Source organism: Euleptes europaea, chromosome 1 (assembly GCF_029931775.1).
Source record: "Euleptes europaea isolate rEulEur1 chromosome 1, rEulEur1.hap1, whole genome shotgun sequence".
Classification (NCBI taxonomy): domain Eukaryota; kingdom Metazoa; phylum Chordata; class Lepidosauria; order Squamata; family Sphaerodactylidae; genus Euleptes; species Euleptes europaea.
In genome coordinates this window covers 93,631,883-93,644,898 of record NC_079312.1, presented here as the reverse complement: position 1 = coordinate 93,644,898, position 13,016 = coordinate 93,631,883, and the positions used below count along the sequence as shown (strand labels likewise).

Genomic DNA, 13,016 nt, shown 5'->3' with positions numbered 1-13,016 from the left:
CACAGAGACTAAGGGGAACTGCTCCCCCCCTCACCAGTGTCTTTTCTTGTAAGTTTGGCTGGTGATTCTGCAGAACTGCATTTTGCTAAATGGGTTGTGAAATGGCCACTTGGAGAGGGAGGGGTGACGTTTTTTCTCACAGTAAGCACTACAGCCAATTACACTGTGTGTTTTTAAGGGGTGGGGCCTCAGGCGCTTCCTGATTTCTGCTTGTCATTATGCTGTGCTCCTGAGACTCCCGGGACTTTCTTCGCAACAAGCCACACCATTCATAAGGTTTTCCGATCTTGGGATATAAAGATGTGAGACAAGAGAGGGATGAACCAGGGACATACTAACCATGCATAAAAGACCAAAGAGCATGGTGAATATCACTTCCCAGCCTTCTGCTGGGAAGTCATTTCCCCTCTCCCAGCTTCCTTCTGCATACGTAATATGTAACTTGTACTTTCTTAGCCCTGTAGGGACCAGTCCCAATGATAACCCTTAACACGCACTTAGAACTGGGAAGCACATGGAACACACAGAGGTGACAGAATTCTGAACTACTAGAATGGAGTGTAGCACTTCAAACTGCTACAAGATGATGACATTTTTGAATACTTGCTCGTTTTAAAAACTCGTACAAATGTAAGAAGAGCTTTCTGGATCAGACCAGTCCATCTAATCCAGCAACCTGTCTCACACAGCAGCCTTCTGTTACTTTTTTTTGCTTTAAATATCAGGATTGCTCTGTTCATATCCATATATTGTTAGCCTGAATAACACACTCAACAGAAACCAGTGCTGTAGGATACAATAAAAGCCCCTTTAATTAGCTTAATCCATGCAGTTTGTATGCACACAATTTAAGTGATGGAGAGCAGTTACCATGCTCCTAGTGGAGGCAAATTCAAACCATTGGCTTCCTTGGTCTCTAATCTTGAGGTAGTCTCCTTTGCCATCAAAAACATATCTGAGAAAATGCATTTGACAAGATGTTACAATTTACATGTTATGGCTTAGTGTAGGCATTATCATCATGTTATGGTCCATCATGTTCCCATCACCACCTTTGCATAGAGGGCCAGAAGTTAAATTTTCAGAAAGAAGGAGGAGAGGTAGGGTCCACTTCTCACAAGGGCCAGCTATCACCAGCTTAGCAAGGAAGAAGTACTTGCCTGGGTAGCTTTGGAAAGCAATGACCAAAGACTTAGAAACTATTTGTTTCACACAGAATTTAGCAATGGGAAAGTGGCTGAGGATCAAGTGCTAGAGGCTAGGAAAGTTAGGAGCACATGGCGACAGCTGACTTCTGCAGCACTCAAAATTAACTCAAGCAACCAACCTTTAATCTTTATCCTTGCCAAAATCTGGTAGGAAAGGCCACCACTATCCCACATCAAAATCCTTGCAGCGGATGACATACCGTGTTTTATTAGCACCAACCATACCCTGCAACACCCACATTCCCACATAGTGAAAATGTGTGAGGCTAGCTTTACTGCGAGTGGGACATCAGATTGTTTTGATTTTTTTTTAACAGTAGGAGGCACCTTCATGTCTCCAACTGACACATGAATTCTTTATCTAGCTCCTACAATACACTGGGGCTTGAGGTCTATGAAAGGAAGTGGGCTATTCTTCCAGTTCTCCAACTGGAGTCAGAATGTTGGATTCACAAAGAGCCACCCTCTCTGCCCTTTCCCCACACCTCTGCAGATGTTTGAGGTGTTTTGAATTTGTTTCTATACCCAGATGCACAACTGTCCACCTTACATTATCTTTTTGGTTAGGGAAGCATAGAGATCACTGTTCTGAAGGGCGTGATCAATACCACCAAAGTGTTTGATAGCTGCTGTGTTAACCTGTCAACCCAGGTGAGTTTGTAAGGGAGATTTTGAACTGCTAGCCTCAAGCATTGCCACGGCATAATTAAAATGGCATAGCAGGGGTAAGGAGCAGAAGTCTCTACGGTCCTCTGCGTGACACCACTTCATAAGAGAAACACACTAAAGAATCAAAGACTCCACTGAGTGGTAGCCAGAAATCCCAGTGAAAAGCTACTAGCAAAGCTACTTTTGTTTTGTTTTTTGCTTCTTCCACAAACATAGCATCTGTCCACAGCTTGACATACCAAGGGGTAAAACAGTGCTTTCAACAAAGAACATATAAAACCAAAACAAAATCCATGACATATGAAAAAGTCCTTCTGGTAAGGAAAGTGTTTTGAAAATGATTAGTACAATGAAATATCAAAAGCTGAACTCCAGGTGACTTTTGGGTTTCTCTAGCTCAGAAGCTCTCAGAGAGCCAAATAACTATTATTATTAACCGTTGCTGCCAGAATAAACTAATGTAATAGCTTATGTTTCAAAAGCATTAATGTTTGCAATGCAGAAATATTTAGAGTTATTCCATCTGCTTTTGTTTTAGGCAGACTACAACCGAATGTTCAGCAAAATATCAAGGAACAAATGGGTCTAGTTTCATTATCCAAACAATAATAAACCAAGACGTGCCAATCAAAGATCATAACAATCTATTAAAATACATTACCCCAAGTAATCCATTTCTCTATGTGCAATGTTTGTAACCTAATTTTATAAAGGCATGACAAAGAAAAAAATAGAAAGACTTGGAAATAGTGTCCACTACACACCTGGAAGTCAATTCACACATGTGAGTCATCTGTTTATTTACTCAAAACAATCCCTCTTGTTTATGGGACAATATGGAGAAACCTGGATGAATCTGGCCAAAAGGCAGCACAGGAAATAGAAGTGAGCTGTGACTCACAAACACTTATCTTGAAATAAATACTGTCCATTTTTAAGGGTGCTAACACAACTACCGTTTTGCAATCACACAGCACACAGAAACTAGAAACAATTTCCACAATGTAGTGGCAAGTCTGCTAACTGCCACCATTGCAGAAACACAGGTTTGCCAACCTCCAGGTGGTGGCTGGAGATCTCCTGCTATTACAACTGATCTCCAGCTGATAGAGATCAGTTCACGTGGAGAAAATGGCCACTTTGGCAATTGGACTCTATGGCATTGAAGTCCCTCCCCTCCCCAAACCCCACCCTCCTCAGGCTCCACCCTCAAAATCTCCAGGTATTTCCTAACCAGGAGCTATAGAAACAGCTTTTGGTTGATAAGGACTATACCCATGCCCAGGCTCCTTTGGACTGAGATTTCTTCACACAATCCCAAACCTGGGGTGGGGGTGGGTGGGTGGGTGGGGAGAATGCATAGCAAAAGAATAAGCTGCAACTGCATGTGAGGGTGTTGTCCATACAGTTCAACAGCATTTTAATTGCAACAGCATTAAGGACATAAACTGCTAGCTTTTCTCTAGAATCTATTTTTAAAAAAATATTTGGGTCTAATTCTCAAACCCATTTTGAACGAATGCTCTCCTAATAGCTATTAGACTGAGAGGAATTTTTTACATCCAACAAAACTAGATGCTTCATGCATCACCACATAAAAATGAGATACAGTTAAATGCTGGTACTTAGCATGCAGACACAGATTCGCAGTTTCTAACACCAATTTTCTTGCATTCCCAAAGGCGAATGATAAAATGACCTCGCTGAAGCGAAGAAAATAGTTGTAGCACTAGATGCATTAAAATATACTGTACACTACATTGTAAAAAAATGAATCGTTTTGTAACCATCACGTTTCAAAATACTTTATTAGAGGATCTACATATAGTATGCAGTTCTTCGTTGCACTTTGTTAACATGAAAAGTTAATTGAAAAGTATGTGTCTCACTCCACACATTCCACACCATCCCAAGTTTCTTGTAGCTATACTGGCAAACTTGGCTTGCTTTCACTTTGTGTATTTCCTGCATTTCCTGTGTTCTAAATATTGAAAAGTAAGGTTAGTTGATTGAAATCTATTAATAATAAGTCCATTTCTTTTGTTACATCAAAAGTCTTCCCCTCCCTCAAAACAGCAGCGAAATATTTTGTTAAAAACGTAGAAGTCAAATGTCTAAAACGTTTCTAGCAAATTTTAGATTAGAAAATCCTTTCTGACCCCCATTGAATGTGTGTGAGTAAAGTGCTGTCAAGTTGCAGCTGGCTTACAGTGACCCAGTAGGCAAGGCAGGAGACTAACCAAGGTGGTTTGCCATTGCCTTCTTTTGCTTAGAGACCGTAATATTCCTTGGCAGTCTCCCATCCAAGTACTAACCAGGGCAGACCCTCCCTAGCTTCTGATATCTAAAGAGATCAGGCTAGCCTGGGCCATCCAGGTCAGGCCCCCCACTGAATATCATCATCTATATATCTAATTCTCAGCATGGCCCCATATGTGGATACTGAAATCCAGAGACTGCAGCCATGGACAGACAAGACAGATTTTTCTATTAACATGAGAAATGCCCTAGGTTTGCAGAAAAATCAGTAAAAAACAAATATTGGGTGGGTAACCCCCCCTAACCCAAATGATAGAAGCAGAGCCTGTAGTGTTAAGAACATTGCTAGACAAACCAAAAAAGATTAAAAGATGCCAGGTGACAGATGACAGTTTCATTGTTTTGTAAAGCCCCTATGAGTTTTGCTGTACAAGTTTTGTCAGGGAGACCAGAGTTCCTTTGTGCTTACCCTCTCCACAGCAATTGAGTTGTATTGCTAGGCAACTACAACAGTAATGCCACCCTTCAAGCCTTGGTTTCTGTCAGTAAAAGTCAGGGTGAGGGGCAGAGCTTTTTCTAGGGCTGTTGTGGACTTCGAGGGAAGACTCAATGGGGCAAGGCCTGCCAGCAACCACCGGGCAGCATGATACCAGGAGTCCTGCAGCCACTTCATAATACCCAGTGTGAGGTAAAGGCTAGTTTCAGATTAGGATCTGGGTGATCCAGGTTCAAATCACCACTTTTCAGTGGAAGCTCACTGAAAAACTTTGGGCCACTCTCACTCTAATCTACCTCACAGGGTTGTTTTGAAGATAAAATGGAGACAAGGAGAAGGATGTAAACTGCTTTGGACCCCCCCCCCCCATCGCAGAGAAAGGCAAGGTATTAATGAAATAAATAAACAAGCAAATAAATAAAGCTGAAGATGTGCAGATAAAAAGTAGGTTAGTTGGTTGGTGGAAGAGGAGGAAATAGGAAATAGTGTGGCAAAGAGGATACAGGGGAAAGTGGAGGTGCCCCCCCCCCCAGTCCTAGTGGGTTCCCTACTGCACAACTGGCAGCTGGCACTATACAATAGGGCCATAGTTATGCTGCGTAAGGCTGCTAGGGGTGGGAAAGAGGGGAGAATGAAGACAGGGGAAAGCTCAAAGTCGGGTGTCTAGTGTGCAGGAAGGAAAGAAGGAATGGGTAAGGCTGTGGGGGGCTTTCAGGGAAAAGAAAGAGGAAAGAGTGGGGGAGGGGACAAAAAGAGATGCCCCCTGCAAGTCCTCACATATTTCCAAATGATTGATGGAAGAATGCAAATGTGAAATGCAATCTCTAATTTTCAACAGTACCCTAAAGCTATATTTGGCTAGGTTCAAGAGGTCCCTCAGATTTGTGCAGATGTCCCTACAGCTTGCAGCGCAATTCTATGCATGTTTCTTTAGAATGAAGTCCTATGGAATTCACTTACTTCCAAGTAAATATACCTAGGATTTAATCTTAGGCATGCACTGAACTCTAGATGACATGTTTTGTGTACTAAAAAAGAAATGTAATTTACCTCCGGTTTTTCACGGTTCTGATCCACATTGAGTAAAGATGGTATTTTAGATACTTCAGATTTCTTTGATTCCCTCTTCAGAACTCTTACCTGTTTAACTTTTACAAATAAATAGCTAATTATTTCTACATTGGAATGCTTTCGCAAATTATTCATAATGTGATTTAAAATGATTGAGTCAGTAGCCAAGAGAAAAAAGAAAACCACAATTTACAGACTTTTCAGGAAATAGAGGGTAAACAGTTATTTTTGGCTGCGAAAGGTCATAGATGTATTTTAATTCAGATTAATTAAACAAGAATTTTGAAAAGGGAGAACCAGTGTGTGTGGGGATTTTGAATTGGAAAAAGCTGACAGATAAATTATGTATGCAAACGCAACTGTCCTTTGTTACAACACGCAGCATCCAGAAGTTACTTTTCATTTAAAAAAATTACTGCCCATCCTTTGTTACTTACATTTGCATGTAATGTGCAGTTTATCCCTGTGAGATAATTTCAGTCACCAAAAAAAGAAAGAAAAAAGCCTGATCTTCCACACAATTTACATGAGTCAAAGAACTGGGAAACTAATCTCATTGGCCCAAGAGAGTTTACACCCAGTTTTCTACTTTAAAAGCCTCCTTCCTTCATGGTGCATGACAAATGGCTGTTGAAACAACAGGAATGTTCAGAAATTGTTTGAGATATGGGGGAAAGTAACAAGTTCCACTTTGCAAGTCCGAGTCCTTGCACGAGCATACGGGCCAAACAAATATTTTCGTTTTTACTTAGCAGCAGCTGAGTAGGAGAGGTACAAATCTGATCAGAGCAGAAGCAATGAGTAAGAGGTGTTTAACCCTTTCCCCTGCAGTGCTGTCCTTATTGAGGCTACTTCCCCATGTGGTTAGAAAAAAAAAGTTAAAAACATCAGGAGCTTTGATCAGATTTCCAAGGTTAGGTGTAGGTTGGCCTTATTGGTATTTTTTGATATATTCAGGTATCTGGAGCAAGCGATATCTAGATTTTTTCAAATACCGATAATTGGGTCCTGAAAAATTCTGAAATATTTGGGAACAGCATTTTAAGGCTACCAGGCCTGTTTTTCTTCAATTTTACAGGATTAGTTAGGCTTGCAACAGCATCCTTGCTTGTTAGTTTGGCTTGGATTCTGTGGTTTGACATTAGTTGTGTTAGGCCGGCCCACTGATCTAATGGGATTCTGTGGTTTGACACTGGTTCTGCTTGCATTTGGAGGCTTTTGGCCAGTGGCTGCAGTTGTGTTTGGCTATTGGCTTCTTTACCTTGGAGAAAGCATGCATTTCCCCCCCAAAGGAAACAGTGGCAACAAGCAGAGGACACCTAGTTCACAGGCCTGTAGAGCTGGACCTCTTAATCAAATTTGCCTGAAGCTTGGAGGGGGTGGTGGTCTTAAGGCAGGACTAGCTTCCCTGCAATTTTGGTGTCCTTTTTTTAAAAAGAGCCATTCAGCACCCTGGAAAGAGTCCCCCATAGGGAATAATGAATCTGAAACATTTTTGAATTTTTTTTGGGGGGGGGGGATTCTGAAACCATATTGGGGACCTATATAACCCAGAATGTGTGTGTGTTAAGTGCTGTCAAGTCATTTCCTACTCATGGTGACCCTATGAATCAATGTCCTCCAAAATGTCCTATCTTTGAAAGCCTTGCTCAGATCTTGCAAATTGAGGGCTGTGGCTTTCTTTATAGAGTCAATCCATCTCTTGTTGGGTCTTCCTCTTTTCCTGCTGCCCTCAACTTTTCCTAGCATGACTGTCTTTTCCAGAATACTGGTATGGAAACCCTCCCTGAAACCCGAATCCAAATAATTCAGATTTTTCACCTGCACATCCTAGCATATACATGCCTCTACCCAACAACAATCTGTGTGAAAAAGATAAGCTTTTGCTGCACACCCACCGGCTGTAATAGGAATATAAAAGCCAGAAGACAAAGGGGGAAAACGTCGACTCCAGCAGCCAGTTTGTGCCTCTGCATTGTCCAAGGGGGATCATGGTGCATTCTTGCTGCAAGAGCTCCAATGTTCTCACAGTGTAGTACTTCTATTAGGCAAGGGCACCTGAGTTATGCCTCCCCATACACGTAACACATGACAATAACATTTTCAGAGGTTTCAACGAGACCACACAGAAACATACATACAAGCAGCAGCAGGCAGGCCTTTTCTCCCACAAAAGTGTGCTTGCTTACCCCCACCTCTCCCCACTTTTGTTTTGCTTCTGTACTTACCAATGATTCTGCTGCTGATTTATTTATTTACTTACTTCAGTGCGCATATCCTGCACTCTTAGCTGAAGCTCAATGCAATAATAAAACCACCGCTCCAGCTGGTAGTAAATTATAGCAACTGAGTGGGGGGGGGGGGAGTCCCCAAACATACCCTCCCAATAGCTAGGTGGCAGGTACACAGCTATGGGATGAGAAATGTCATTGCCAATCATGCCTGCTCCTCCCCAACCACTACCACCTTTCTTGTGGTCTATCTGCCTTCAAAACATTTGTTAAAACGTGCCACTTATACATTTAAGCAACCAGACTTCATTCATCCTTTCATTTTAAAAGAGGGAGAAGATCTGTTTTTAAATATTGCACAACTGCTCTGGGGAAAGAGGAGTGGCTTCGTGACATCTCAGCTTTCAACCAGTCAACACGACACACGGCCGGTTGGTTCTGGGGAAAGTCAACAGAACTGGTTTGGCCAGTGTTCAACCCTAGAGAGGATTAGGTACGTCTGACAAGAATTTGATGAGCATAACTCCAGATCAGCGCCTCTTTTATGCGCACTTGTATACATCTTGAGAGTGCTGATCAGCTCTTGGTCTGGGCAGAAGATAAGGAAGAGAGTTGAGCATGTGTGAAATTCACAAGAACTGAATGTGCTGAAATGAGGATGGAGTATGCCCAGGCTTTAGATTTTAGTTAATAAATACTTATAGTTATATACATAAAAATATAGCTTGGGCAACAGCTGTGGTTAAACATGTTTTTTGGTAAGACATAAAAACCTCTAGAAAGAAAATATAACTTCATGCTGTTCTATTGAACAACTGAGTTGTCCCTTCTGCAATAAGAATTGCTTTGGTTGAACAAAAATTAATCACATAATAACCATCATATGCTTAAAAAATAAGAATCACCGGTGTTTTGTGTTTTTTTCTTGTAATGTGAGCCTATCTTCTCCCTGACTTCACAATGCATGTAAATAGATGTACTTACATTGATTTGAATGCTGATTCTAGCGTCTGTCTTGGTATCTTCCTTCATGATTCAGGCACACTGTTTTTTTAAGTATCATATGTACAATTAAAGATACATTTGTTCCCCTTACAATCACAATCTTTTAAAATAGATTTAAAACTGCATCAGGGCAAGGGAAGAGAGTGGATTTGTCACAGTCGCCAGCCAATTGACAGCGTTCACAGCCAGCTGCAAAGGTGTGGAATCTGTTCTCCCAGTACATTGGTAGCTACCAGCCATGGTGAATGAAGGAAACCTCCATTTTAGAGGCAGTAAAGCTTTGAAATCCAGTGCTGGGAGGCAACATCAGGGAAGGCCTTGGCCACTGTGCCTTGATTGTCGGCCCTCCAGGTCAAATGGTTGCCTACTGTGTGAAACAGGATGCTGGACTAGATGGACCACTGGTATGATCCAGCAGAGCTCTTATGTTCTTATAGAGCTTGATCATACAGAAAGATTGTTTGTACTAACAAAATGCACGGGCATCGACATTCAGATTACATGCATTTACACACAACCTACAGAAACTTGCACATATTTAACCTTTTTTCCGTTGAACTTTCTCACAATGGGAATTATGAATAAAGATCTTTTGGACTGACCCAGAACTTTAATGTAAAAAAAATCTTGAAAAGTGGAATATAATGTTAACACGCCAAGAAAATATTTCAATACATTCTTTCCTTCAAATGATATGTTAGCTTTTGGAGTGCACAGAGAAAATGTTATTGACCAGCGGGGCTATTCTGGAAATGTATTGACAATTGTTTGCCTAAATGAACAATTTTTCTCCATGGTTATGCTGAAGTATAAACGGTTCAGAAAAGGTGTAGTAGAGGACAGCTGTGTATAAGGATGATCAGTTGAACCTGGTCTCTCCAGATTCCCCTTCTCCACCACATCTTCCCGCAGCGGTCCTGGAACATTACAATTTTTTAAAGAGCGGCCACGCAATGAACTTTTAATTGCATAAAAACACTGACGGCATTTGACACAATATTTTGAAAAGCAGTAAGCTTTGCCCAATGCGATGGGGGGAGGAGGAGCAAAACTGAGGACTAGATCAGCATTCAAGACAGCAGCAAGTACACCTATTGATGAGCACTGTGAAGACACAGAAAGTTGGGCCCACCTCTGGGGAAGAAACACCCATCAACACCTGTGTTTTAGGTCTGTTTGTATGCAGCCATCGATTTGCAAAGGAAAAGATACTACTCCAGCTGACTCTTGTTTTATTTTGGACCATTTCCCACAGATCGTGTAGGTTGGTCCTTAAGCTCCGTTGCTTAACGTGCCACTGTCAACTACATGGCCATGCGGCGTATCTGTAAACCTCTATAGAAAGTTGCAAACATACTTTCCATTCCTTTCAGCTCTTTCTGCTGCCCTGCCGCAGTCAGTTCAGGAAAGTGAATGTCTCTCTTCTCGCATCTTGAAATATTGCGCTTCTTTCTGTTTATGTTGACCATCTGATCAATCTGAGCAGCTCTTTCGTACAGGGAGACCTTTTCTATTGGGTTCTAAAATGGAACCAGTATGTTATCTATAAAAAACATCTACGATACAACGCGACCATCGCCTTTATTTAATGCTGACCTTGACACAATGTAGTAGAGAATCGTCATAGGCTCTTTTAGAGGTTTATATCATTAGCCAGATGGGGAAATTATTGTGATGGACTAGAAGTTATCAGATGTTTTATATCAATCAAACAAGCTTTTCCTTAGCAGCTAGCAGCATCCAGCAAGAATCGCATGCCCTTATCCTGGAACAAAAGGTTCCAGGGCAGGGACTGCCTTTTCTCTTACCTGTTGAAAGGACAATTGTAGTAAAGTTCTATAACTGTGCTAATTTCAAAGGGCCAAACTATGCACTGCAAACCATGCGCTGGTCTCTCCCCAGAATGTAGACAGTGAGGGTGAGAACGAAAGGGGTGTGTGGGCCAAGGAAGCACATCTTTGGTACTGGAACTCAGAGAAGGTAAAAAGCACCTGGAGACACTTTTTTGCACTGACCATTGAACTCCCCCCCCCCCGCTTTATATGAAACTGGGACAAATCTTTGTTTAAACAAGATCTGCTGCCACTGAATGCAGTTTGGTCCGTAGGCTTGACAATCTTTTTCAGGATTATATTCCCCCCACCCCCCAGTTTGAAGAGGCGTTGTAATAGCAAAAAAAACAACAACGTAATTTTTAAAATACTAACATTTTAACACTTACTTGACTTATGTTCCCTTCCTCTTGACGGTTATTAGGGCCTACTTGTCCCACTGATGGCCAAGGACTTCGCCTTTTCTTTGGTTTATCCGATAGTCTGAGAATTAAACAGATAATGGAGGTACCAAATTAATTCCCAGATATCGACAGAACGCTTCCTTTCTAACATGGTTTTAAAATCCAAGCAAGCAAATATATACCATACATTATATCATTCGGTAACAGTATGGGAGACACCTCTACAATAAGAAATTACGTGTGGTTTATCTAAACTTAGCAATTGTCTGACATTTTATGAAATTTAGCAGGTTTTTAAAAATATTGTCCCAGAAGAAAAGTAATCTACATGTTCAAAAGAATGCTATCACTTAGCTTAAACTAGATCTAGTTTAACTGTACAGACTACCAATTCAAAGTGTCGTTTATGATCTGGGACTCTAAATTACTGTTCTGACAACAGCTGTGCCAACAAAATGGTATTATCATTTGTGTGTGTGTGGGGGGGGGTGGATTAAAATATTTATACCCCACCTTTCTCTATAGCTAAAATCCCAACTTCAAACATAAATAACACTTTTTTTTGTTATCAGGTTGCAGCCGACCTATCGTGACCCCATAGGGTTTTCAAGGCAAGAGACATCCAGAGGGGGTTTGCCATTGCCTGTCTCTGTGTAGTGACCCTGGACTTCTGCAGTGGTCTCCCGTACAAATACTAAGCAGGGCTGACGATGCTTAGCTTCTGAGATCTGACTGGGCTACCCTGGGCTATTCAGGTCAGGGCAAAAATAACATAATAAAACTCAAGTAAATCCCCTTCCTAAAAATGTAGACTCCCCCCGTTTTTTTCTTGGGTGTGTGTGTTCACTAACCCACTGGAGCACAATTGAGGCAGCAGATAAGGCTGCAGTGAGAGGCAGGTTAGGAAGTTGTCTCCCTCTATCAAAGCTCCACTTGCTCTGCTTAGGAACCAAAACAGTGTTTTAAAGCCTGGACCCAACACATCTACAGGAACAAAAACACAGCAAACCACAGACACGCATCACTTTCAGTCAACACAATAAATGGAGAAGCACACAGCTACCCAGGTTCTACTGACAGGCAGAGGGAAACAGCTTTAACTTCTTGCTCAGTGAAGGTTATATGCAAGAACTGAAGGTGGGGAAGATAGGCTAAACAGGAGACTGCACTAAACATAATTTCATAGGGAAGTCACCTATTTTTATGAGCTCAGGCGTGGTATATTGATAAGAGAAATTGTGGACAGGTGCCTGGAGGCAGTAACAGGAGGGATGGCCAATCAACTGTAGGTGGATCCACTTAAGACTGAGATGCTGTGGGTTGACGGTGCAGCTGAACAGAGTTTGGAGGCAGCCAGTTTTGCATGAGGTTGTTCTCCCCTATAACAGCAGGACCACTGCTTGGGTTATTATTATTTTTTTAGATCTAGATCTACAGATGGAGGCTCAGGTCTTCTCTGCAGTTTGTAGCACCTTTGGCCAAATTTGATTGGATCACCAACTTTGACTGGATCACCAGCTAGGTCCCTTCTTTGGTCATGATTAGATCACAATAATAAGCTGTCAGACTTTGAAGATGGATTGGAAAGGGCAACTGATGCAAAATGCAGCAGTGAGACTACTGACTGGTACAAACTATGGAGATGATACCTTGCCAGAGAACTGGCTACTCATCATCTTCCAAAGCCCAAATCAAAGTGCTACTACCTTTAACAGCCGAATCCTAAGCATAGTCCTCTGAAATAATGGGTGAAGAAGGGCATAGGGGCATAGAATTGTGATGTTCATCACTTTCTGATCAAGGTGAGATCTGAGCCAGGAGCCTTTGATGAAGGGAGCCTT

General features: G+C 41.7%; 1 protein-coding gene across 1 annotated transcript in view; it reads right to left on the bottom strand.

Moving 5' to 3' along the window:
* Window positions 1-3,727: 3,727 nt before the first annotated feature.
* CDKL3 (cyclin dependent kinase like 3) overlaps window positions 3,728-13,016 on the bottom strand; it is a 32,234-nt gene continuing 22,945 nt past the window's right edge. Inside the window, exons 9-12 of the mRNA XM_056863001.1 lie at window positions 11,161-11,254; window positions 10,297-10,459; window positions 5,683-5,780; window positions 3,728-3,858 (exon numbers count right to left, since the gene is read on the bottom strand). Of these exons, the coding sequence (XP_056718979.1) occupies window positions 3,802-3,858; window positions 5,683-5,780; window positions 10,297-10,459; window positions 11,161-11,254 (412 nt within the window). The 3' untranslated portion in view covers window positions 3,728-3,801. The remainder of the gene's footprint in view (window positions 3,859-5,682; window positions 5,781-10,296; window positions 10,460-11,160; window positions 11,255-13,016) is intronic.